Genomic DNA, 26255 nt, shown 5'->3' with positions numbered 1-26255 from the left:
CACTTCCTCGTGCATCCCAAAACTTCATTGCCAAGGAGTTGGCAGCAGAAGACCTAGGCTTCTGCAGACCTTGCCTCCCCCTGCCTTCGCCCTCCGATATTTCCTTCTGCCACCCGACTTCCCAGCCCAACTCTAGCTAAAATATCTGTTTGTGGTGTGAGCCTTTCAATGCCAAGTCAATTAGCATCATTAGTTCCAGAGCCCTGGAAATAAGGCTTCTGCTGAAAAAACCCAAAATGACATCCCTGGCTCATGTCCAGCCCGATCTTCAAAGGAACAACTGCCTCCTTTGCATGCCACTGCTTGCTCCCTCGCCAGGCGTGTGTATTTACCGCTAGGTAAATCATCTTGCATTATTGCTACCAACGTAGCGCTCCAGTTTTATTGCTATAATTTTAGGCATGGTGTGACGAACCGGTGGCCCTCCAGCTGCTGCTGGGATTCCCATCTGCCCCAGCAACGAGCCTGGCCGATGCGCAGGGGTGATGGGAACGGGAGCCTTGCAACATCTGGAGGGCTCCTTCAGGTTCCCCACCCTGCATCCACCAAGCCCTAAAGTACAGGCAACAAGCCTTTGGGGACCGTTCCACAGGCAGGCGGCAGAAGAGCTCCCTACTACCTCTGTGTAAGTATTTTGCCTGGCAAATAAAATGCTTTTGGGGAGGTATGTGAAAAAGCAACGATATGCAAGGTGCTTTGCAGGCAATGTCCTTCTGCAGGAAACCCTGTTGTTGAGAGCAGCCCATGAATTCACACAAAGAGCAGCTGAGATGCTGCTATTTCAGCCTCCAGGATGAAGCAGACACCAATCAGAGCCTTTAAAATTCAAGCCAGAGAAAGAGCAAGCCAACCCCTGGCCTATGACTAAAGACATCACCTGCCTGGCAGAGAGCAAGAAACATTTGCCAAGGGCCTGAAGCACCTACACAAATTAAAGAAATGAAATACTTCAACCATTTGAGCATTTTTTACACTGCAAAGAGCTGGTCTTAGGAACATTCCCCCAAGACGGGGTAATTGCAGTCTTTTAACAAAAGTAAATAGCCCAATTCCTTGTGGCTAGAAATCTGCAAGTTTCCAACCATTCTCACAACTGAGAGAAGCAGGTCACACATTAAGACAGTTGGCCCCAAAGCCTCTCATTCTCACAGGGCCAGATCTGCCACAAGCCACCATCCTTGCTGGCTATTATCAGTGTCCTTAAACTTCCCTCTTCTGACTTTTAGCTCTTGTTGAAACCCAGCTCTGTTCTGTATGCTGCAGATGGTCTGGAAACACCTTGGGACTAAATCAGCTCAGCAGTGGGGAAAACAGCAGTTCAGTCGAGAAACCAGAAGCTAGAATCCTGGCGATTACCTTCAAAAGTTTCTTTGATTTGACTGAGGCAAGAGAAGTTTACAAAATGATACTACTCTTCTGGAAAGCCCAACTCAGGGAACAGCCTCCTCCTACTACACATTTTATTCACAATTAAGTCCACTGCATACGCTGGAATTACTACCTAGTAAATGTGCTTAGGATTGCACCCACAGTGGAGGCTAGTACTGTACAGTACTTGGGGCTGAAGAAAATAAGATTGTTTTTAACTACATATTGAGAACCGTGCAGCATTGTCCTCCTAGACCCAGCCTGCACTGGAAATTCACTACCCCTGTGTTGGTTCAGCCCCAAAGGCTTTTGTCCAAAGATGCACGTATTACAGTGCTGCTCAGTGTGGGTGCCGGAATGTGAGACATACAGAAGAGAGAGTGGCCCACAGAAAAGGTATTCTATGTGCTATCAAGCAAAAGCCCCTTTATGACCATAAATTCCAGGGATGCTCTTAACAACTGAGCCAAAAGAGAGAGAGAGAGACTGGCTTTAGTTTCAAAGAAGATTAGCATGTCAACAAAATAACAGAAGTGACCAGCTGATGAGAATGGTCATAGTTGTCCATTTCACTCCAAAGGTCAGAACACAGGAGATGCTGGCTTTTTACTGGACCAATTTAGGTTGCAGGATAAGAAAGTGCAAGAGGAAGTATTCTATGAAACAACAAACTTCCTAACCCTAAAGTACTTTAACCCTTTCCACGTCTTCTAAACTTGCAAAAACGTAGAACAGCCCCTACTTTATTCTCCATGTGATTTATGCTTCGCTACATCACCTTTAGGTGAATCACAAAATTTGGCTGCATTAAGAGTCAAACACGTTTGACTCTTCATTCAGTAATACAACAGGAGTGAAAATGCAAAAAAAAAAAAAAAAAAAGATTGTCAAAGGGAATTCATTCTGACTCAATCCACACAATAAAGCGCCGAAGGCTTATGATCTCCCTACTCTTGTGCTTTTCAGCTCTGAACAGACTTCTCATTCCAACTCCCACAAAGGGCATACACAATAAGGACAAAATATGTGCCCCAACCCTGCTAAGTCAGCCACGTCTGACAGCTTGAGTGCTGTTGGCACCAACTGTGCCTAAAGAAAGGCTGGACTGAGAACGCAGACACGCTTAATGGGCACCTGCCTTACAATTGGCACCACTGCTTACAATCCCTACTGTCCCCACAAATACAGAATTAAGGGGGAAGGGAGGAATAAAAAGGAAGGGAGAAAATCCCCTATCATTTATTATCTCTTAGGCCTGACCAGATTTAGAGAAAACAGTTTCATCCAAATGCTCAGAAGTCCCTCCTGGCAGAGGTCAGAAGCGAAACACCTGAGGCTGAGACTGGCACGCTTCTGCCGCTGAAGCACTGTGCAGCCAGCGCCAATCCCCACATGGCAGAGGCCTGTGGGGTGAATGGCAAGAGGCCACACGTCCCAGAACACACAAGGGCACTTGAGTCTGATTATGGCAAACAGAGCAGGCCACGGATCACTTCAGGTAAGTGCTGGACTGCCAAGGCAAGCTCCCTGCTGCTCCTCCTCCTCCTCCAGCTGCCCAGGGGGCAACTCCTCTCTCGCCTCACATCATCTTCCCTTAGTGGCTGTTTGTGTCAGTCAGGTAAACATGCATTTGTCTGTGTTTACATACAAAAGGCTTAACATAATAGGCAAAACAAAAACAAAATAGTAGTGCCAGTGAGAAACAATAAAAATGATATAACCACGGCTTATCCATCGAACATATGGTCAACTTTGTGCCTCTGTTCCTAGACAAGGAGTCCAGCAGAGTCTATCTGAAGGCACTTGATGTCTCATCTCAGCTGAAAGACTGTTCCAAGGGGACCTGGGGGGTGAGAGAGGCACAAAAGCCCTGGCACACCAGTGACCCCCTCGGATCCCGTTGCCAAAGTCAGATGACAGAGCCGTCCAGCCACTCCCTCTCCTGCCCCCTCCTCCAGGAGTACACAGCCCGTCGAGAGCACCTGCGCTCTTGTAGACAGAACCGACCACTCCAGCGCATCATACGCTCCGCGAGTTATTCAGCTTAGTCAGCTCACTGGTCTCACCAGGACCTGCTTCTTTGCAGTCGTTTTTCTCAACAGACTTACCAAACCTACGCCCATCCTCTGGCTTCACTGTCTCTTTTGGGAGATTCTTGAAAGAGGGGAGCCCGCCCTTGAGCTCCAAATTATGGTCCGAGACGTGGGGCGTCTTGTCCAAATTCTGTACAGAAGGCACCAGGTTGGTGATCTCGTCCGTCGGAGACCGCCCAATGCTGCCATCCACTTGAACACGGATGTCTGGAGATATAGATAACTGGTGGTGGGGGACGATGCCGTTGTCCATGCACTTGGGGTACAGGAAGGTCTTCATCTGCCCTTTGCCCTTCACGTTCACCGTCCCCCTGTAATCAAAGTCATACCCCATTTTGTTCAGGATGCGGTAGCTCTCTTCACTCACCTGGATGCGACACTCCACTCCGGTCGTGTCCATCCTGCTGGCGATGTTCACAGTGTCACCCCAAATGTCATACAGGAGCTTGGTGGTGCCAATGACCCCGGCAGTCAAGGGGCCGTGGTTGAAGCCAATCCGTAGTTTGAAATTGAACCACAGCATGTTGTTGTTAAAGTCATCAACCACTCGCATCATTTCTTTGGCAAATTCGAAGAGGGTTTGCAAGTGGCCGTGCGGGCTGTTGCTGTCTTGGCACTGGGACGTGTTCAGGCCAGAGGCGGCCATATACGTGGCCCCGATGGTTTTGATCTTCTCGATGTTGCTGTAGTCAGGCTTGCTCAGCAGCTCGTCAAAGTCCCCAATCAGCTCGTTCAGGACTCGGTAGCACTCTTTGCCTCCTTCATAGTTTTCCTCGTAGAACTCACTGAAGTTCACGATGCTGGCAAAGATCACGCCACCACTGTCATGATTTTTGGAGTAGCTCTGTGAGACTTTCAGCTGCTCCGCCACGTGGTACGGAATGATATTCCGCAGCAGCCAGTCTGCCTGGTCCCTCATGCTCTGGATCTTGGTGCGGTGAAGGTCGGCTTCCACGTCTCCATGGTAATGCAGACGGTAGCTCACTTCAAACTCACGGTTTAAGAACCAAACCAGGAGGAGGAGAAGGAAGAAGCCCAGAATCACTTCATGGCCAATAAGGTCTGCTGGCCGCCTGAAGTCTTCCAAGGTTGATCGGTAGCATGGATTCCTTATGGAACTGGAGTTAATTTTTTAAAGAAAATATAGACACACGCACATACACAGAGTAAATGTAAAAAAGAAAAGAAAAAAGCATTTGTATGTTTTCTCTATTCTTATATTCCTATATTCTAATCACAAGCACACAACGTTACTCTATTTTAAAATGTTATTCTATTTTAAAATACGATTTTCTAGTCCCCCATGGCAACAGAGACAATTATGACAACTTCATATGCGCAGGACCAAACTAGACATTGTGTCATTCACACAATGGGACTCTATTTTGGAGTGGGGGGAGTGGAGATTCAGATCAGGACTGCTGTGGTGAGCAAAGATCCAGACCACCCACCCACCCACACTGCCTAGTTTCTTTTTCAAAAATGTTTTATTGTTTTATTCATTTCAATGGGTATATTTCAAGTAAAACATAGTTGAATAAAACCTAAAACTCTTTTGAAGTTTTATCACTCAGATACAAATCATTTAACTAAATATATGCAAATAAAACACAAAATGAGCAAACCAAATAAAATTCTGTGCTGCCATCAAAAGGCAAACAATCGAATCCTTATTCTTCAAATATTTATTTTAGCTGGTACAGCGGTACCTTAGTTTTCGAACGTAATCCATTCTGGAAGACCGTTCGAGTTCTGAAACGGAAAACTCAATACAGAAGCCTCAAAATGGAAAACTCAATACAGAAGCTGCGTTTCATGTTTGACTTCCAAGGCGGGTTCAAAAATGAAGCATTTACTTCCGGGTTTACGGCATTCGAAAACTGAAACTTTTGTCAACAGAGACGTTCGAAAACTGAGGTACCACTGTATACAGATTTAAGAGGGCCAATTGGGTCCTGATAGTATATCATGTTTCACAATTTTCTGAACCCTCTAAAAACCCCAAAAATCATTTGCAGGTTCGCCACTTATGTCATGATGTACCAGTTTTGTTCCAATCCAGATTTTCTTCAACTGCTATTTACTTTCCCTCTCCCTACCACCTTCTCCCCCCCCCCCACTCTCTCACACACATACATGGATAGTGTCACAATTAGTCACTACTTGGGTAAATCACATCATGTCCAGTTTGGTCCTCAGATGTCAAATAAAGTATTCTGTCAGACTTAGAGACTCATCCCAAGTTTTCATGTGAGAGTCTGTTTAACCTTCATCTGTCACAGTTATCTGCAGATTATTATGTCTATGACTGACTAATCTAACTGCACCACTCTCTACATTTCAGAAATATGAATGATCAAGCAAGCAAAGAAAAAAAATAAAAAACTGGGAACTAGGTATCAATTCTTACCTATAGTTCTGTTCTAACTGAAGATGGGAGATTTCTGTGGAGCTGAAATCCAAATATAGCAAAACATCAACAGAAATGAATAGGAGAGGTAATAATTGCAGGATTTAGTGAGCTTAATCTACATTTAGAATTTCCATTTCTTAGTCCCAGGGATTCCACTGGAGTTTTACCTATATATAGCTTGGTGGCTTCAGACATTCACCATGAAGTGATGAAAATAATGAAGTTTGATGTTGATCAAGCCCTTAAATGAAAAACCATTTGCTTAAGTCTGAAAACAGCTACTTCTGTTCTTGCCATTATTTAGGGTACAGACACATGGTGAGCGTTTCTTCTCCTCACTTTTGCTTCTGTGACACCACATATACCAGGCTTCAAAACTAGCACCGATGTAGGCACACACTGCATTTTTCCTTTTTTTAAAATCCAGGCAACTGTTATATTTCTCTAGTTTATTTGGTATTTTTTTTACAGTCAATTTGGTTGTTCCTGAGCTAAATTCTGAAGCAGGCTGCTGATGTCTAACTCTTTGGACATGGAGTTCAGTGTACAGTTGACCTTTTTTAGTGTTTCTAATCAATACACAAGCAAGGTTTTATAGCATACAGTGGTACCTTGGTTCTCAAACGCCTTGGTACCTAAATGCCTTGGTTCTCAAACACTGAAAACCCGGAAGTAAGTGTTCTGGTTTTCGAACATTTTTCAGAAGCCGAAAGTCTGATGCGGCTGTCGGCTACTGTTCCCGGGGCACCTGCACCAATCAGAAGCTGTGCCTTGGTTTCTGAACATTTTGAAAGTTAAATGGAATTCCGAAATGGATTAAGTTTGGCGCTTTTGTTTTTGCTATTTATTTTACATTTTTTGTCTTTGAGGCTTTTTTGGTTAATTTGTTTTTATGACTGTATGGAACCCAGTTCAGCTACTGATTGATTGATTGATTGATTGATTGTGTGACTGTGGAAATGGATAAAAAAACCCCATCCAAACAATGACTATCATCAGTGCAGGGATGCTTTGGTTTTGGAAAGGACTTCCAGAACGGATTAAGTTTGAGAACCAAGGTACCACAGTAATAGTTTTAAATAACAGTTATTTTAAAGCTTTCTTTAAAAATAAAAATAAAAAATGTTATAGCACTTCATTTAAGCCTTTGAGGAGAAAGCAGAAAGTGCAAGGAAGACTGCTAGATGTTAATGATTACCTGATGTTCTGTGTAGAGTTGAAGATTTCCATGGAGCTGAAACTGAAATGCAAGAAGCACTGGATCAGCAAGAAAATTCACAGGCCACTATTCCCACTGCAGCAACAGCTGCTTGACAAAATGTGACTCTGCCCTGATGCATCAGTTATTGCATTAAGCATTTCTTCAGAAATGGGCAATGAGCCTCATGTATCTCTGCTGTCTCCAAGGTTGACATGTTACAGCTTCTTAGTCCGTGTCGGATAACCAGGTCTACAAGATGGTCCTTAATGTGTTTAGTTCAATTCACATGAAAAGGCCATTTTAACACCTGCATAGTGCATGTTTTATGAGCATGGTGGTTGTGTAGAACCAAACGGGGAAAATGTTCTGGAAGGCCTGTAAACACCACCTTGGTAGCCAAGATAAATTCAGGACGAATTGGCAGTCGCTGCCAGAATCAGCTCACATTATGTTTATGCTACAATACCCTAGCTAACAGGACCAGTGGTCAGGGATAATGAGAATTGTAGTCTGAAAAACATTTGGAGGGCCGAGTTTGCCTATGCCTGGCATAAAGGCTCTGCAGGCTGTGCTGTAGGCTAGTGCAGTCTAAAAATGCACTGGAATTGGCCGTTCTGGCATTTTTTACATTCTTTTTGGTATCCCTACATCAAACCACTCACACAGGCTCTCTTTTGGGCCTGTGGATCAGGACAGTGGTAGGGCAAGCTCAGGCTGGAGGCTCCAAGTGCCCACTGACCCAAAATACAAACTGGTCACCTTACAAATGATCTAAGTAAAAACTGGAGATAATTATCCTCCATTTGGCCGTTTCCATTTTCCTGACACCAAACAGTAATGGGCAGGACGCAAGGAACCTCAAATCCAAGCTTAAACCAAAAAGGGAAAGGCGTAGGCACCCACCTGATGGCTATCATGCAGTAAAGCATGATGACTTCAGATACAGAGTACCAGAGCGTCTCAAAACCATGTGAATATAAGCTGGGGTGGGGTAGAAGGAGAAAGCAATTGTTCAAGGTCTAAAAATGCTGCTGGTTGATATAAAGACTTAGGGAAAAGGCTGCCAGGCTCAGTAATAGCCAGAAACGAAAGGAAATCCAATGAATGCTTACCTAAAGTTCTTCACTGATTCAATATATGATTCCTCCACAGAGCTGAAACAAAAACGCAAGAGACAGACAACAACAAATCAAAAGCATGGAGGAGAAAGAAAAAAAAAGAACAGCTGCAAAAAGAGAAAAATGAAACACCCCTCCTGGCTGCCACTCTCCAAATCTCATTCTGGGCTGCTGGATACCCATTCTGACACGGAGTTCTACACCAGCCTCAATTCTCCTTCCCCCCAGGGGTTAACCACAATACTTCACAAAACGTCAAAGTATACATCTGATGGCTAAAGTGGCAGCACTTCTAATCAACAAAGACACCTGGTGAATCTGCTTGCAGTTGGATGAGCCAGAAGAACACCTATTTCACTCCAGCTTCCTGATGATGCTCTCCAAGACTCCTCACTGGGGAAAAGACACTGTCCCAACTCACAGGCAACAGGCAGGCAGCACCACTTTTCCTCAAAGGCTCACCTGTCAGGGCACAGAGGCACCCACAGCAAAACTAGCAAGACTCCTCCAACAAGAGTGGCCAGAGATGATCTCATCCAGGAGCTGAGCTGGCAGAAGTTACAGTACTGGACAATAGTGATGAGAATTGCAGAACACATAAACATGGTATACTGCAACAAACAGAAACAGCAGCTATTAGTCATATATGATCTATTGGAATGGGATGTCTAAGTAAATGCACAGGAATCCACTTTTTTCCCTTTTTTTAATAGCTGTGGTCACGAAACCAAAATTTCACTAGTCATTATGCCTCCCCTCAGGGCTGGATTTAGGTTTGATGAGGCCCTAAGCTACTGAAGGTAATGGGGCCCTTTATATGTCCAGCTGTCCTTTGTCAACAACAAACTGTCGCTGTTTTTTGTGTTGAATATATGCTATATTTATGGACCTACACTGTTGCTATATGTAGGTTTTATTTTATTTGTTTTTTATCTTACATTTTGGAAATGTACATCCAGGTTTTTTTCCTTTAAATTTTTTTGGGGGGCCCCAAGAGAGTGGGGCCCTAAGCTATAGCTTGTTTAGCTGACATGCAAATCTGGCACTGCCTCCCCTCTTCAGGCTCACAACACCGCTCACTCCATTTAACGTATGTTGGCTTCACATGCAGCCAGCCTCTCCAATGCTGCCTGCTCTCTCTCCTTTGAAGAATGAAGCACCCCATAGCCAGCTGACTGGAATTGGCGGACCCTAGCCTGCTAGAAACTTCCTTTCCCATCTCCCTCAGCTCTGCTTCCAACTCCTCTCGGGAAGAAAGCAACCTGCATACTTTTGGGCACCCAGGGAAGATCTACCCACCAACGTTTCTGGTAACTGAATTTTGAAAGAGAGAGCCAACTTGTGGTTCTCTTTAAAAAAAAAAATATTTATTACTTTTAAACCTTATAAACAAGAAGAAAAAGAAAAGGAGAAAAAAAAGAAGAAAAAACAAAAGAAAGAAAAAACAATACAATACAATATATAAACAATACACCACACAACATTAACGCATTAAACTAAACAAAACAGAACAAAAACAATTTAAAAACATACATCATACCATTTCAATGCCTTATCTTTCATTCCCTTGTTTCATCGACTTCCTCTCACCTCCCTTTTTGTATTCCACTTCTATTAATTGTTTCAGCAAATCCTTTCCATCTTTCACTATTTTCTGTCATATAAATATCTTAACTTATTTTAACCTTATTTTCCATTAATACTATAATACTTATTAATGCTTAACTCCTTATAACACTTCTACTAAGGCCATATAATTTCATTCCAACATTTTTCTAACACTCATTAATTTTACCATATTTCTATAAATAAACTTTAAACTTTTTCCAATCTTCTTCCACCGTCTCTTCTCCCTGGTCTCGGATTCTGCCAGAACTTGTGGTTCTCAATCTCAATCCTCTACCTGCTTCCTCCCAGGATATAGCGGGAGCACAGAAAAACCAATCCAGTTATGGGATTCAACAATGTATGACTTACATAAATGTTTGTTTCAAATTCCAAGCTGAAGTGTGAGAAGACTGCGACAGCAGGGAGGGAGATCCAAACGGCACCAATGAAGTGTCGTGGCAACCAGCCGGCAATCCCCTCCAACAACCGTTTTGTGCAAGCCATTACGTCCTCCAGAAAGAACACCATTCTGAAAACAACACACATCCAAGTCAGGCAGCGTAGCCGCTTCTATCTATGACAGAACTGAGCCTAGAAAGGCAAAGGAGTGGAGGGGAATGGTTTTGCAAGTCTCTCTGTATAGCTACCACTTCACTCAGAGCGGGCCTCTACACAAGGAAATGGCATGCTTGATTTCCTCTCTTAATCAGACTAGAAGCAGCAGCCTCGCCATTTTGCTGGATCCTGCTCTCTTCCCTTTCCTGTCATGTTCTCACCTTTAGGGTGCCTTACACGTTTAATTATGTCCAAAGTGACTCAAGCGGGTGTTGCCTGGCCTAGGGTGGACCACTAGTACAAATCTCTAAGTGGTGAAAGGAGGAGTCTGTTTTCCATACAACAGAGCTACGAAGGCCCTCACAGAACTCTCTGTCCCATTCTTAGCTATTCCCATTTCAAATCCAAGAAGCAGGCCCTGCCTCTGCTGCTATCCTACGCACCCTGTGAGAGTGATCCAAAGTCTGCCTCATTTACCTAATGGAGACGATAAGGGACAGCACCTCTAGCAGGATGGCAATGACCACCACAACCACTGCTGCAGGTGGGGGAGGAGTTGCAGCCATCCCATGCTTCAGGAAGCAGGTGACAGAGAGGATGAGGAAGACTGTTGTGGACAGCAAAACATCCAGAAGTGAACTAAAGGTAGCACTGGCGAAGGTCTTCACGGGGGTGTTCCTCATAACCTGTTTCAGATAAAGGCAAAAAGAACAGAATGAGACAGTGCACCAATATGTGGGTGCCCTCTTTCTTTCTTTCTTTCTTTCTTTCTTGTTTGTCTTTTAAGGAGAATCAAATCCATTGTGGGCATTTCTGTCAAATACGATGGCACAGACAGAGCTTTTGGGGGTAGGAGACAGAAGGTGTTACAATATTTAATAAAATGTATATACCACCTGTTCAACTGAAGACCTCCAAGCTATTTACAAAGAGCAATATAATATTTTTTTTAAAACACAGATATAAAACAAACAGTACAATTTTTTTTACATATAAATAACTCACTGATTCTGTCCATTTGTATGCTTTATTTCCTTGGGTTAAAAAATTCTCTTTTTTACCCTCCTTTAGCCTTCCTTCAGTATAATAGGGTAAAAAGGATGTTTTTTTAACCCAAGGAAATAAAGCGTACTATTTCTGTTCCTCCCGCTCTGGAGTGACGCTTCCCAGCAAGCTTCCCCCTCTGTCCCTGTCCTCAACCTTCTTGCTTTCCTTCCTTCCTTTCCTCCCATCCTCTTACTGCACCTCCACACTCCATCCTCTAGGCTCCACTTTGCCCCAAACTGTCACCCTTACCTGCTTTCTTGTTCTCAGCTTGGGAAATGCAGCCAGCTGCCTTTTTATTCTTCAGCTGTGTGCATTCCTCAGCTCTGACTGCATTGCTAGGAGCTCTCCTTCCGGGAGGCCACTCAGTCCAGCTGCCAGCTGCTAAGTTGCCTTCGGACAGTATCTTATATCCCACACTCTCAACAGCAACTTATTGCAGTGCTGAATGCAGGGGGCAGCTGCAGATCTGGGGTCTTCAAAAGGCCCTGTGAGGGGACTATTCACCAGAACCAGTGATAGTGTAACAAAACACGAGGGATTTCAGCAACGCAAATTTAGACTGGATATTAGGAACTACCTTAGAAACAATTTAAGAAGAGGCAAAGCTCCCATGACTGTTGAGAAACTCCCCCAGGGTAACAGTGCATGTTCAGGATGGTTTAAGGATGGAGAACCTTTACAGTGTGATGGACCTTTGTCCTATCTTTTGCCTACATAAAGGATGTTCAGGTGCTGTCACACAAAAGATGGAACAAGCTTCTTTTCTGCTGTGCCAGAAAGCAGGACTCGAACCCATGGCTTCAAGTTACAAGGAAGGAGATTCCAACTCAACATCAGGAAGAACTTTCTGACAGTAAAGAGCTGTTCAGCGGTGTAATGGATTCCCTTGGACTCACTGGAGGTTTTTAAGCAGAGGTTGGATGGCCATCTGTCATGGATTCTTTAGTTGAGATTCTTGCATTGCAGGGGGGTGGCCAAAGGACCCTTGGGATCCGTTACAACTCTACAACTCTATGATTCTATGGTTCCTGCAACAGCGTATGGTTCTCTATCCTTAAAGCATCCTCAAAACAAAATAAAAAATAAAAAAATTCCTTCCAGTAGCACCTTAAAGACCAACTAAGTTAGTTCTTGGTATGAGCTTTCGTGTGCATGCACACTTCTTCAGATACACTGAAACAGAAGTCACCAGACCCTTCTATATAGTGAGAAGGTGGGGAGGGGTATTACTCAGAAGGGTGGTGGGAATGGGTGATTGGCAGATAGCTGTGATGAGCCTGTTGACGACTCTTAACGACTGCAATAAGTCTTACAGGAAAAAGCAAGGGGTGAGAAGGTGAAAAATGGCTTTGTGGAACCGAGTACAAACCATCACATCCTCCAAAACAACTCATAAAAGCCACAGACATGAAGGAGTTAAAGCATCTCTCTCCCCTCCCACAAAGCTCCAAATGTATGTTCAGAAGTATGAATTCAGAACCCTGGGGAAAAAGCAACCAGGCCGGGTGAGATTAAAAGCAGAGGACACCGATAAAGCACCCCTCCCTCCACAAAACGCAACACTCCAGGACTACTTTTCAGTGAAAAATGAAAAATTAGCACTTCATTAGTTTGCTTCTCAGAGACAACCAGAACATACACAATACACAACACACACAAACACACCTCTTCTTGATAGCTGCTTCTATAGTTCATCTCCAATTCCTGATCCAGGAAGTTCAGGCTCAGTCTGTTAATGGGCGGCTTAAAAAAATAGTCTTTCATCAAGCTAGAGGGAGAATGGAAAAGAGTTTACTTCTGCACAGTTATCATTTGAAGAAACAATTCCTAATGTTCCATTTCCAGGTTACTTCTTGGTTGAGCAACTGCTCTTAGTCTCTCACTATTCGGTATCTGTGTCCACACAAGGAAGGAAGGAAGGCAGTGCTCAGAATATTTCCATCAGGTAGACAGAGCCAATTCTAATTTTGTCCCTATCCTCCCCCCCTACTGGATTGTGTAACGGCAACACTGAGACAGAGGAAGAAGAGGAGGAGGAGGAGGAGGAGGAGGAGGAGGAGGAGGAGGAAGAAGCTGACAGTGTGTGCTACCTGCTGGACTGTGAAGTAAGAAAGCAGGCAGGCAGGGACCGGCTGAGGGAGATTCTGGCATTGCAGGTGGTTGGACTACCAGCCTCCAGCGGAGATACAATTACGGTGAAGCATGACAGCAGAATGATCCACCTATGTCTTGCAGGTAACTCGACTTCTGAGACAACCCCCCTTCTATATGGGAAATGTTGTCCCATGTTGTCCCCAAGGACTGCACACACGACTTGGACAATTTACAGATTTAAAGTCTCACCACGGATGGCACTAACGTCCTGCAAGTTATGAGGTGGCATGTTACCTCCTTCATGCATAGACCTATTGTGTTTTAATTTGTTGGAAGCTGCCCAGAGGGCCTGGGGCAACCCAGTCAGATGGGCGGCAGAATAATAATTTCCATTTACACTAAGATGGGGAGCAAGCCTGTGCGGCAAAATGTAAACCCAATTTGCACAAACTGTTGGGGTATGCACAAAAGGCAGAACTTACTGGAAGATTAAGATGTTGCATACCATCTTTGCAACACCCATATAGGGTAGCCCAGTATTATTATCCACACATGCAGATGGAGGACAAAGGCTGAGAGATGAGTAACCTAGCAAGTTAATGCAGAACATGAATTTAGAACTGGGAACTACTTTGCTCCCAACTCATGCTCACAGCCACTCTATCACACCAGGTCTCAGGGATGCTGCTGTGCCCACTAGGGTGCCCTCGTCAAAGCAGGGGAGAAACACCAAAACCCCTGGAGAGACCAGCTGCTTTACTGGGGCTTGAATGCTCATGGCCAACTGCCCACCTAACAAGGCGCTGCTTAGACAAAGCTGACAGTCGCCTCCTGAAAATATTTATTTAAAAACTGTGACTAGTTATTTAAGAACATGTGAAGAACCCTGATGGATCAGACCAAACAGCTATTTAATCCAACATCCCATTTCCCACACGGGCCAAAAGGAGAACACGAGGGCCCTCTCCCCAAAGTTGTTTCACAGCAACTGGTATTCAAAGCCTGTTTCCCCAAAGGTAGTACATTTTCTTGCCTCATACCATTTTAAAGACAGCTAAGTGGATTTCTGCCACAATATCACGTGGTAGTGAAATCCAGTTTAACTGTGTGCTGTGTGATGACTCTACTGGGTTTTCGTACGGGAGGTTGGGGAAAACTTAAGTCTACCCAGTTTCTCTACACAATGCATAATCTTATGTACCTGTGTAATGGTAAACTAAAAAGCACCATATGTTGCAAACTTTCCCTTGATCACTCCGATTGCCCTTTTCTGACTCTTTTCCAGCTCTACAGTCATTGTTTCTGAGGTGAGGTGGCAAGAACGACAAACAGCACTCTGAGTGTGGTTGCACTACAGATTTGTATGACAGCAGTAACATATCAGCAGTTTAATTTTCAGTCCCATTCCTAACGATCCCCAACATGGATTTTGCTTTTTTCACAGCTACCATGCACTGCACTGGGTCCATATTTCCACTGAGCTATCCACCACGAGATCAATACCCCTTTCCTATTCAGTTCCTGCTAGTTTAGACCCCACCAGTGTGTATGTGAAGCTGGGATTCCCCCCCCCCATCCATCTTTCTCACCTGTCTTCTTTTATCACGTCAACAAAGTGAGCGTCCGTTTTCTCCCTGATGTTTTTGAAGCGCAGTGGCAGAAGTGGTGACTGGTCCAAGCTCACGCCAACCCATCTTCCTTTCTCCTGCAACATTTCATAAAGGGATGTTTGGCTGTTGCTCAGCTTCTCCTCTTGTGGAGGACTTAGAAGACCATTCTGGGACTTGGGACTGCATCCTCCAGGGCCCTGATTCAGATCAAAGGAGGGGCAAAAGCACAAAGAGACAGAGTGATCGTGCCATTCTATTGTTCATCCTCAAGAAATTTTGACAGAAAAACTGCCTCAGCTCAAACAGTTTATAATTTGGAGTGAGAAAGCCTGCAAGCTTCTTTTTTCAACAATTTTCAGGTTTGTAAACAGAACCAAACAATTAAGACAGAAGAAAATTGTCAGGGAAGAGTTCGAAGTTTCCAGTTTCTCAGAGGGAGAAAGCATTCCCCAAGGGGGGGAGGGGAGCAGTGAATCTAATAGAAGGGAGCAAGAGGAACAACAGGGAGGGACTGGCTGTTCCCAGGCAAGGCAAGGGTTCAGTTCTAGCTCAGATTCAGAGGATGGGAGATACAGGCCAGCTCTAGCCAGGAGGGTAGAAAAAAGAGCAGGAAAGGGAAGGGAAGGGCGCGTTCAACATTTTGAGGGTGGCTGGTCACGGAGAAGCAGAGCTCAGAAGGTATCTGAAAGAAGTGACTCTGAGGAATAATAGTTAAGAACCGTTTATAAGATTGTTTTGTTAATAATCAATAAAAAGTTATAAAAGAACAAGAAGCGTTTGTGTGGTGATCTGAAGAGGACAACGAACAGTCCTGACAAAAATTTCAGGATATTTTTACAGTGCAAATTATTTTTATGCACATTATTTGTTGTTTTGCAAGTCAAAACACCCCTTGTCTGAAACAGAAGGGATGGTATTCAACTAAATTTTATGCAGCGTAGAGCTACTGAAATTTATGGACCTAACTTAGCCATATTCCTTAATTTCAATGTATTTCTATGTAAAACTTCTGTAATACTATCAAAGATTTTCACAGCACTGTGCAACCTACACTTTTTGCCCCAAACTAGCTAGTGATGTTCACGGGGATTTGAGTACAAGATGTATTGGTCTCTTATCCAATTAAGGCACACTGGCTCCACACAAAATCAGCGGCATGATCAAACATTATTTTACAATTTATTATTTACTTATTAAATTCCCATGCCACCCTTTATCTGATACCTGGGCCAGCACTGGGGTTTTTTAAAAAAAAAATTCTCTTCTACAAACATGGATTGGAGGAAGCTAGATAAGGCTAGTCATGGAACTTTGTTGCTGGCTCTAATGTGTTACACCACATCAGGTTGAAGCACCCAAGTGCAACTTCTGGAAGTATACAGATCAGTTCTGAGAATGGAATTCTGTATGTCAGTGGTTAAGTCAGTTTTCTCTTGAGACTACCCTAAGTGAGTTTCCAAATCTTGGACTTACCACATGAATGGGGCAGGGGAGCTAGAGAAGAATGCAAGCTGATAAATTAGTGTTACCTTTGTGCTGTTTTTATGTTCATCCTGGCCCCCATTTTGGATAGCTCCTTCCTCTATACTTGCAGCAGAAGCAGATGCCAATGTAGTATTACATGAAGGGCATGTCTGGAAGCCAAAAGAGAAAAACACTGCAAGATTAATGTATCTCTTTTAAATAGCACTGACATTACAAATCTTAGCATGTCCAATCTGTATAAATTTCAGGATTCTTGGCAAAAGGTTTCTCAAATGCAGTCCATAGGATGTTGCCAACAGGTTGCACATCACACTTAGTTGTCCTTTTTCCTTCCTTGAATATTTGGGAATAGAATTAAAATCACTTGTGTGTAAAGGTAAGTAGTATCACATATGAGAAAAGTTATAGCCACTTAATGGAAGCCTAATTATAATTAAACAAAAATACAGTGAATGCACTTGTACTTAGATAATCTGTTTGGAATAATGGAAATGCCAGCTAAAAAAGAAAAGAAAAAAAGATTCTAGTTCTCACGGCCACAGATACAGAATGTTAAAGCTGAAAACATGCTCCATAAAAGACAGAGAAGCAGCTCTAATTCATCATTTATCTTATTTTTATATCCCGCCTTCCAGCTCACCAGAAGGGACCAGGAGGAAGATCTCAGTTGACACACAGTATCAAGAGCCCCTTCCTCACAAGGTGTACTTGTTCAGAAAAGCACAACACACACACACACACACACACAATGGCTGCAATGGTCTATAGCAGGGGCAGGACACCAGTGGCCCTCCAGATATGGCTGGACTACAACTCCCATCACCCCTAAACATTAGCCATGTGGGCAGGGACTGAAGGGAGTTGGAGTCCAACAACATTTGATGGGAAGGGGGATATCATAGGTTACACCATCCGTGGTTTATAGAAACCAGCCCAGTCAGGCAACCAGTACAGAAGCCCCAGGCTATTCAAGTGATTTATTGTGTAAGCAAGGTTTGGATATAAAATACTAGAGAAGCATAAAACCTCAAAACCAGTAAAGGAATGGACTCTCAAGTAATGAAGTTATTTCACATTTTATAATATAAAACCTCAATCAACCTGAGTGTCAAATTGGTTCTGGTGTATCAAGAAGTTGATTTGGAAAGGCCCCAAATGTTTGTTGCATAGCATACTCTCATACTTCCTTGAAACCCTTAAAGCAGCAGTTATTATACAGCTTCTTAAAAAAAAACTGCTGGACCCAAACATTATGGCCAATTATTGCCCAGTCTCCAATATTTCATTTCTGGGTAAGGCAACTGAGTTTATCACAGAGTTTAAGAAATGCATTTGACATATCTAATGCCTGCCTGCACACTGATGTACTCTGAAAATGGTAACATAATAATTCATTGATTTAACCTTGACTCTGGCCACTTTTATGTTAAATGTTAATTTCTCTGCCAGGGCAAAGTTCCAGAGTCTGCGGAACTATACTTCAAATGCTAGTTCATCTGTCATTTTGCTGCACTTTTGATCTGTGCAGCTATTAACATAAATGAAAGTAAAAATTTGTGCATTACAACTTCATTCCCCACCGCCACAAACATTTAAATGTATCAACTGTCAGGAGTGCTACATTTTGCTTTGCGCCAACACCAACTTCTTTGAAAACCATGGTCTAATAAGGGACAACCTTCAGACACTCCCAACAGACAGGTATGAATGAGCCTCTTAGTTCTCAACCCCTCCAACAATTCAAACCCACCCCTGGTACCTCCTACAGTGGTGATCTATTTCAATGAGGACACCAACTATTGCAGAAGTTGACTTCAGAGGCTGCTATCCCTGTATAGATTGCCCTAGGCCATTCTTCCTGTTAGTCCTTCAATGAGCTAAATGAATTTTTCATTTAATAAAAACAACAACATTTATACCCTGACCTCCCCAGCCGAGACCGGGCTCAGGGCGACTAACACCAAATACATTAAATACATACATTAAATAAATACATTAAAAACACAAAATCAAACAATTAGTTTAAAATCCATTTAAAATCACATTTAAAATCAAAATAAAATAAAGTGGGAACCCACTAATCATAACCATAGGGGTGAGGAATTAAAAGTTCACCAGGCCCGGCCACCCGTGCTGGTCCCATAGATAGAAAGAGCCAAGGAGGTCACTTACAATAAAGTACACATTTCGGAGACAAAGCCTTGTGTTGAATGTTCATTCTCCAAAATCAGATGCTTCAAATGAGTGAGGTCCCTTATACCAGTTTCTCTAGTAACTTGGTTTGCTATAAAATAATGCAGTTGGTGCAGATGGACCCAGTTAATGTGGAGTGGCAATCCTCTCTACTGACACAGGTTTTCTATTCGTGTAGACAAGTCCTTATTTGTATGATCTTGAACTTCTGTTTCTTCCAGACATTCATCAATGTTGCCTTTGTGGAAGGGTTATCAACCCACTCCAAATTTCTGATAGGTGACTGTCCCAAAATCATTATTAGATTTCTCTTTTTCAGTCCCTTCCACTGCTACTCACAGCCTGCCCTCTGGCTCATGTATACACAGGCTGCAGCATTCAAAAACCGAAAAGCCTCATAATAATGCAACAAGCATGGCTCCCCCACCCCAACCCTTTTGCACGCTCATGGGGTTTTCCTTTACCAAGTCAGGGCTTGGCACTTAAAGTGATGTATTTTGTGGCAACCCTTTGCCGCACAGAAATAATTTGTGTTTGAATTTCAATACATAAGATTTGGAAGTAAAAGCTGATTTCTGAGAGATCAACCATTAAAAACACTTTCCCTGTATTGATAAATTTGACTTCCATTGGTTGGAACCTTTTTTTAGCACAATCCCACCTCTGGAAATAAGTTTAATGGTAGTAATGTATATATTGAGATTCCTGCATTGCAGGGGTTGGAATAGATGACCTTTGGGATCCCTTCCAACACTACAATTCTATGAATGTTTTAAATTCCTGCGGATTATGACCCCCAGGAAGAAATCCACTAATGTGACATAGATATAGGGTGAAGCTCTATATGGTGTGCAGCTGTCTCTGACACTCCAGGCCTATACTGAAACACCTTATTCAAGATTCATTATAAATCTGAAGGACAGCCACGCTGCCATAATCCTTAATATTTCATCTGCAATTGCAGATGAAAATAATCATATCCTCTTTTTACTGAAAACACACAATCACATAAAGAACCATAGCCTAAAGGGATGAGGAAAATATTTAACAGACTTGCTATGAATTACAAACTACAAATGCATCCGTTGATACTGACAGCATGTCCCATCCTACCTGCATCTCAAACTCAAGGCTGATAACAACCTTGCATCTCATTTATTCACCCCTCCCACCACCCTGTGAAGGCTCATACAGGCCAAGATGAACCAAGTATCTACAGAGCAAAGAATATGGGATTTGTACCTAAGCCTCTCAGGGCTACTGACTGCACTTGAAATGACTCTGGAACACCCTTAACCAGCAAGGTGCACCCCAGATGTTTTTATTACAGCTCCCATCAGCTCCTGCCAACACACAATTGTTTTTAGTCAACAAATAAAAAAACTTATATCCCACCCTTTCTCTCCAAAGGGTGCCAGGGTAGTTAACAGCATAGGGGTGGGGAACCCAGTCTCCAGTATTTTTTATATTAAAAATGTTAATATATATTGCAAATTATTAATAATATATAGTTTGTTCCTTACACAATGTTTCAGTTCAGTTTGCATGTGCTTTGGCTTAATAGAACAGACATCCCCTCCTCCTCCTCCTTACGAGCTCCTTGAGGCAGAGTCCTCCCTTCTTTTTCAAGCTTTTGATACATTTATTGACAATTTCATGAGGAAGTTTAAGTGGTATGATTAAGGCAGGCATTAGAATCAATGGACTCTTGTTTCTCTACCATCACAGCATTTAAGCTAAAGAACGCTTTTATGTTAAAACAAAACCAAAAGGTTTCTGCTCTGTCACCTGCTTTACTTTATAAGCAACACACACACAATAATTTCAATCAGGTATTTTTCCCTTGCAGATACAGTGGTGCCTCGCAATACTAAATTAATCCGTTCCGTGAGGCTCTTCGTATAGCGGTTTTTTCGTCTTGCGAAGCAAGCCCACTGACAGCTTAGCGGTTTAGCGGCTTTTAGCGGTTTAGCGGCTTTTAGCGGATCAGCTGATAAGCGGCTTAGGGCTTAGGAAAAGGGGGGGGAAAGGGAAAAAACCCTGCAGGAACTCGCAAGACATTTTCGTCTTGCGAAGCAAGCCCATAGGGAAATTCGTTTTGTGAAGCGCCTCCAAAACGGAAAACCCTTTCGTCTAGCGGGTTTTCCGTCTTGCGAGGCGTTCGTCTTGCGGGGCACCACTGTATCAGAAAAGCAACCCTGAAAAGTGACTGGTTAGCTGGAACAAATATTGCGCTAGGAACAAATGCTTGGAAGAGCACACCAAATTGTGCACAGCAAAGAAGTGTCTCTTCCCACATACATTTGGGGATCTGAAGCCACAAATCATACTTAAGGATCAGGACCCGAGAACAAGAGTTCCTGCCACCCCCTTGTTCCATTTGCCAGCTGGTCCAAGGAACTCAAAGCAGCCTTTCTGCACCAACACTGCTGCGGTGAGGGGGGCTGCACTGAGATATGGAGAACTGTCCACCTGGGGAGCTTCACGGCAGAATGGGAATTTGAACCAGGCCCCTCGCAGCCAACCCTCCACTTTAGCTATTATCACACTGTATGGTTCCTCTCTCATTTTAGGGCTTCATAAGCAATAAAATGAGGAATGAAATCTTTCTGTTTCTCCTTCTTCAAGGATTCAGTGATGCGTGTTCCTAGTTCTACTCCAACCACCGAAGTGCCTATTTAATGTCCCCAACGAAAGCTTCTCAAACAAGTTTCTGATTAAAAACCCTTAGAAGTTTGAAGAATACATTTGACAAACCTTGTTTTTTTCCAACTGTCTGAAACCTTTTGCTAAGTTGCCAACATTCTCTGCTGATGAGGTTCCCTGTAACTTGCTTCTGTCTCCTGCTTCTAGACCTGGAAGCAGCATCTGTGAGCAGCTGCAGGGGGGCTCCTTCACTTTCAAACCAGAAATCAGGTATGTTTTCAAACCTACAGGAAAATTACAGTTAACAGAGCTGAAACCATTCTTCCACTACTATCCCTCCTCCTCCCCACTTGTTTGTAGAACCCCTCTCTCAAATGTGCACTCCACTAGGACTAGGCAAACCACAGCAGCCAGCTACTACTGCCAGCGAGGCAGCTATTCCCATGGCTCACTTCTCCTCTTGGGAACAGTCAGGCCCATCCTCTGGCAACAAAAAGACATTTCATAAACTGCTCTTAACAGACTTTTGTTTCCCTTTTCCTGCCTTCCCAATCCCTCACAATAAAAAGAAAGGCAAGAATAGGCTTATACAATACAGGGCCGCTGTATTTTACAATTTTTGAATACTGTAGGCATTTCTGTCCCACGCAGTAGCACTTGATTTCATTGGCAAGTGTGAATGTTTGCTTAAAAATAACAAGAACACACACACACACACACACTTTACATGTTATGAAGAGTGGGAATCCTGCACCAAGGACTACTGCACTGCAGCATCTGAATAATTGTAAGACTTTTCTCGACTAGCGGAATGCTAGCAGGACTCTGCCCCCCTCCCCACCAGTTTAGCAATGAAGTACAGCCTAATGGCCTGCAGATTATCTTCCTACAGCAAACATGGTGTCAAAAACATTTAGCAGTAAGCAGAATGGCTTGTGTACACACAGAAGTCCTTCAGGACACAAAGCTGACCCACCACCACTCAAGGTAAGACCCCTTCAACGTTTCCAAGGCTGCAACCCTATGCACATCTTAAACAGAAGTCCTGTTGAATTCATCTTCCAGAGGGGAACCTATGATAGTTAACTGCAGCAACAAAGACTCCTGCATCTAGTACATCTAGTATACTAACAGTATTCAAAGCTCATTCCTGCATACTTTAATCCCTCTTTCACTAAACTGAGCTGAATCTAAATAAAAGCCATGAGAGTGGCATAACCACATTAATTACCTGCATATGTTTATTATATTTTCAATATAACACTATACAAAGCTTAACCCAATTTAGAACTACCCATAAAAGCAGGTTTTTAACTGAATTTATCCAGTGTATGCAAGTTAAACATCCATTCAGTTAAGTGTGTTGCTGCAGAAAACAAAGGCTTCTCTTTACACAGCACAATGCTCCTCTGCAGGATAGACATAAGAAAATCTTCTAATTATGTCTTATCTTTGTTAAATGCTTAAGTGTACTGCTAGAACAGCAAGTAGGCGCTTTGTGGTAGTCATTCCCATCAAAGGCTTTCTACCACATCGGGAAGAGCCAGAAACCCTTTTTCTTTAAGAGAGAGAGAGAGAGAGAGTGCGCGCACGCGATTTCACTACAATACTGTATTTGCAACTACTGACCTAGGAGTCTTCTGTACTGGAAACACAGACTATAAATGTTATAAAGAAGTAGATATATAATAAACAAATATAAATTAGCCTTGGTGTCCTAGGGTGCAGCATATCTTGTACACTTCTGGGAGCTACAGAATAAACAGCACAGACTTTCTTCAAAAATCAGGCTGCCCTAACAGCAGCTGACTTGGTCGAGGTCAAATGACAGTTAGAAATTCAAAACAATTTATACAGATAACAATTACTGGTACCCTTCATCTGCTGTCAAGGAAGGAAGGCTGAGTCCATTACTACATTTAAACTTTCTGCCTTTTAAATTTCACCATGCTAAGAAAACTCAAGAGGAGGAAAGATGGAGACATTTTCCAAGCTGTCTTGAAGAAGCTTTAGCTTTGCATATTTTATGTCATTTTATGCTCCATGCCCCATCTGTTACTCACACTTAGCTGTCTCCCTTCCAGTGCACTCTGCTCTTGCCTACGGTTTCTAAAACTGACTTAATTAAAACAGTATCAAATACTTCATTTTGGATCACATTCAGCTCTTTCATCTGTTCTTCAGACTCATAAACACAGTACAAAGTACCTGAAACAAAACATTATTAGACTGTTTTTGGAGGAGCATCTAACACATATTCTTTTAAGTTCTGACTTCTATTTGAAATTCATTAAAATATATGCCTTTTCCCTAAAGTATTTGTCAAACTGCCACAAGTTCTCTAAAGAACAGATTTGTAACTGGGTGCCTCAAATCTATTTGTAACTTCAACAAAATAGGTTAGTACTTTATAAGTCAAGTTCTAACCATTACAACTCACCAAATAGCAGTACTTTTCTGGAGAAACCAAAAAGCAAATCTGCCTTAATACGAGGTGTCTGCAGTCTGCTCCTCAGCATGAAGACAAAGTTCTTTTCTGAACGTCATATTTTTTTCTAGAAGCCTATGAATCACTTGAAACCCAAAGTACAGACTATATGAAAGTATATGAACTATAAAATATCTGGCAGACGATTAAAATACAACATTAAAACTGCCCTTTAAAATAATCAGTTTTAAAATCAGAAAGCGTTGCAACCGCCAAGCATATGACATCAAATATCTTATCTTTCATTCCTTGAAGAATCAGCAAGGACAACCTCAAAACTAAAACTCTGAATCTCAGATGTTGTACTTGATGTGTCCAGACTTGCCCATGTCAGCACAACAAGCATAAGCAGCTATGGGAGGAAAGTATTGAAGTATACCAGTTCATTTTAGACACACACACACGTATATATATATATATACCTTTAAGCTGGTCTACAACCACACTCTGACCAACACGCTCAGTCACCTTTCCATCCTCCATTTCATAGCGGTCATCTAAGTATTTTGCAGTAGCTTCTGAAATATGGACCTTTCCTGCCACGCCCAGTTGCTCCATAAGGTTGGCCAAGTTGACGTCATTGGACCATACATCGAACTTGAACCTTCTCATCCCCAGAATGCCACACAGGACCGTCCCAGTGTGAACACCAACCCTCATGTTCACCATCTCTTTCTTTTCCTGACAAAACTGCTCAATGGCTTTAATCATGCCCAGCCCCATCTCGATGCAGCAATAAGCATGGTCCTCTCGGGGCTCAGGGCACCCTGCCACACAGTAGTAACAGTCCCCCAAAGTGCTTATCTTCTCACATTTTGTGTCCTCGCACAGGCGGTCAAAGCGACCAAAGAGATCGTTCAAGAGTCCCACCAGAGCATGCGCAGATTTGTTGGCACTCATTTTTGTGAAGCCCACAATGTCCGCAAACAAAATACTGACTTGTTCTATCTGCTGCATTTTAAAAGGACGGAATATGATGGGGTTTTTCTGTATAGAAGGCTTTTTCTTTTTGTTTTTGGGGCTGGAGGTGGAGTGGCGCTTGACGGAGTTCTCGCTTTCGTCGTCCCCCTGCTTCATCAGGTCGTCGGCAATAATCCGGGGCATGACGGAATGGATCATCCTCTCCTTGAGGGCCTTTTCCACCTCCAGGTCTTTGCCGTGCATGATGGACTGCCCCACCTTCAGGAAGGTGCTCCTGGACCGGACTTCGGACATGATGAAGAGGTGGATGCCGGTGGCGTGGATGCACAGGTGCAGCAGGGCTTTGCTGAGCAGGTCCCAGGCCAGGAGGCGCTCCCCAAAGGGCGAGAAGCAGCTCTCCTCGCGGAAGTAGTAGCCGAAAGTCTCGAAGAGGACCGAGTAGGAGAGGCCCAGCAAGAAGCTCAGGTAGAGGGGCAGGTGCATGACGGTGTAGAGCAGCAGCAGCACCTCGATGCACATGGAGAAGCTGCCCACCTGCGACAGGCAGGGCCCCGACGGCGGACCCCCCCACTCGTCCGCCCCCGGCGGACCCAGCGCCTGCAGCTGCGGCGCCAGCGTGATGGCGAAGACGAGCAGCACGAGGGCCAGCGAGGTGCGCGCCGGGTGGCGCCCGTAGGCGCGCGTGAAGGTGAAGGCGAAGAAGGCCAGGCAGGCGGCCAGGAAGGCCAGCGCGGGCGCCACGAAGGGGGCCTGCCGCCACCGCCGCCCTCGCCCCCCTCCGCCGCCGCCGGGGGGCCCCAGCCGCAGCGCGAAGTAGCCGCCCCACAGCAGCCCCGCCGCGCCCAGGTAGGAGAGCGCGTAGCGGAAGCGGCGCCGCGTCTGCGGGAAGCAGCGCTCCCGGCAGGCCTCCTCCAGGTTGCTCGAGTCGAAGGTGGGGTTCCACCACTGCGCCGAGGCGCGCTCGAAGAGCTGCGGGAGCCGCGTCGAGCGCCGCCGGGAGCCCAGCCCCAGGCCCAGGCCCAGGCCCAGCCCGAAGCCGCCCCCGCCGCCGCCGCCGCCGCCCTTCTCTCTCCGCTTCGGGCCCCGGACGCCTCGCCCGACGCCCGACGCCTGGGCCCTCCTGGCCGCCGCCGCCGCCGCGTCTCCCGAGCTGCTGCCGCTGGAGGAGGAGATGCTGGCCTTGGCCGCCGCCCCCGGGGGGCTCCGGGCGCAGATCCTCACCGTCACGCTGCCCCCGCCGCCGCCGCCGCCCGAGTCGCAGCTCACCTCGGTGCTCCGCCGGCGCCGCTGAGGCGGCTGCTGCTGCTGGAGGAGGTGCTGGTGCGCCGAGGAGCCCGAGGGCGGCGAGGCCGACGAGGAGGCCATGGCCGAGGCCCTCTCCCTAGGCAGCGGCTCTCAGCGCGGGCCGCCCCCGC

At 44.4% G+C, this 26255-nt stretch overlaps 1 protein-coding gene across 2 annotated transcripts; it reads right to left on the bottom strand.

The window, feature by feature from the left end:
* Positions 1-953: 953 nt before the first annotated feature.
* ADCY9 (adenylate cyclase 9) lies at positions 954-26212 on the bottom strand. Of its 2 annotated transcripts, none has more exons than XM_081839529.1 (12): positions 24342-26212; positions 21543-21715; positions 16637-16741; positions 15087-15304; positions 13069-13171; positions 10834-11042; positions 10171-10330; positions 8656-8804; positions 8188-8229; positions 7073-7114; positions 5872-5913; positions 954-4579 (listed from the first exon to the last, which is right to left on the bottom strand). In XM_081839529.1, the coding sequence occupies exons 1-12, from the start codon at positions 26203-26205 to the stop codon at positions 3388-3390; spliced, it is 4299 nt and encodes a 1432-aa protein (XP_081695655.1). In that variant the 5' UTR covers positions 26206-26212; the 3' UTR covers positions 954-3387. The 2 variants fall into 2 exon arrangements, with proteins under 2 accessions (XP_081695655.1, XP_081695656.1); XM_081839530.1 differs by having other exon boundaries at positions 15087-15202.
* Positions 26213-26255: the final 43 nt, after the last annotated feature.

This window comes from Podarcis erhardii (assembly GCF_964252035.2).
Source record: "Podarcis erhardii genome assembly, chromosome: 14".
Lineage (NCBI taxonomy): Eukaryota > Metazoa > Chordata > Lepidosauria > Squamata > Lacertidae > Podarcis > Podarcis erhardii.
This window is presented reverse-complemented; position numbering and strand designations above follow the sequence as displayed.

What these genes read in the sequence shown, in the direction of transcription:
- ADCY9 (XM_081839529.1), bottom strand. Translation starts at nt 26,205, where the DNA reads ATGGCCTCCTCGTCGGCCTCGCCGCCCTCGGGCTCCTCGGCGCACCAG. An exon ending in AATTTGAAACAAACATTTAT is followed by an intron (nt 8,805 to 10,170) that starts GTAAGTCATACA and finishes TGTTTGTTGCAG; the next exon opens with TATACCATGTTTATGTGTTC. An exon ending in GAATCAGTGAAGAACTTTAG is followed by an intron (nt 7,115 to 8,187) that starts GTAAGCATTCAT and finishes CTTGCATTTCAG; the next exon opens with TTTCAGCTCCATGGAAATCT.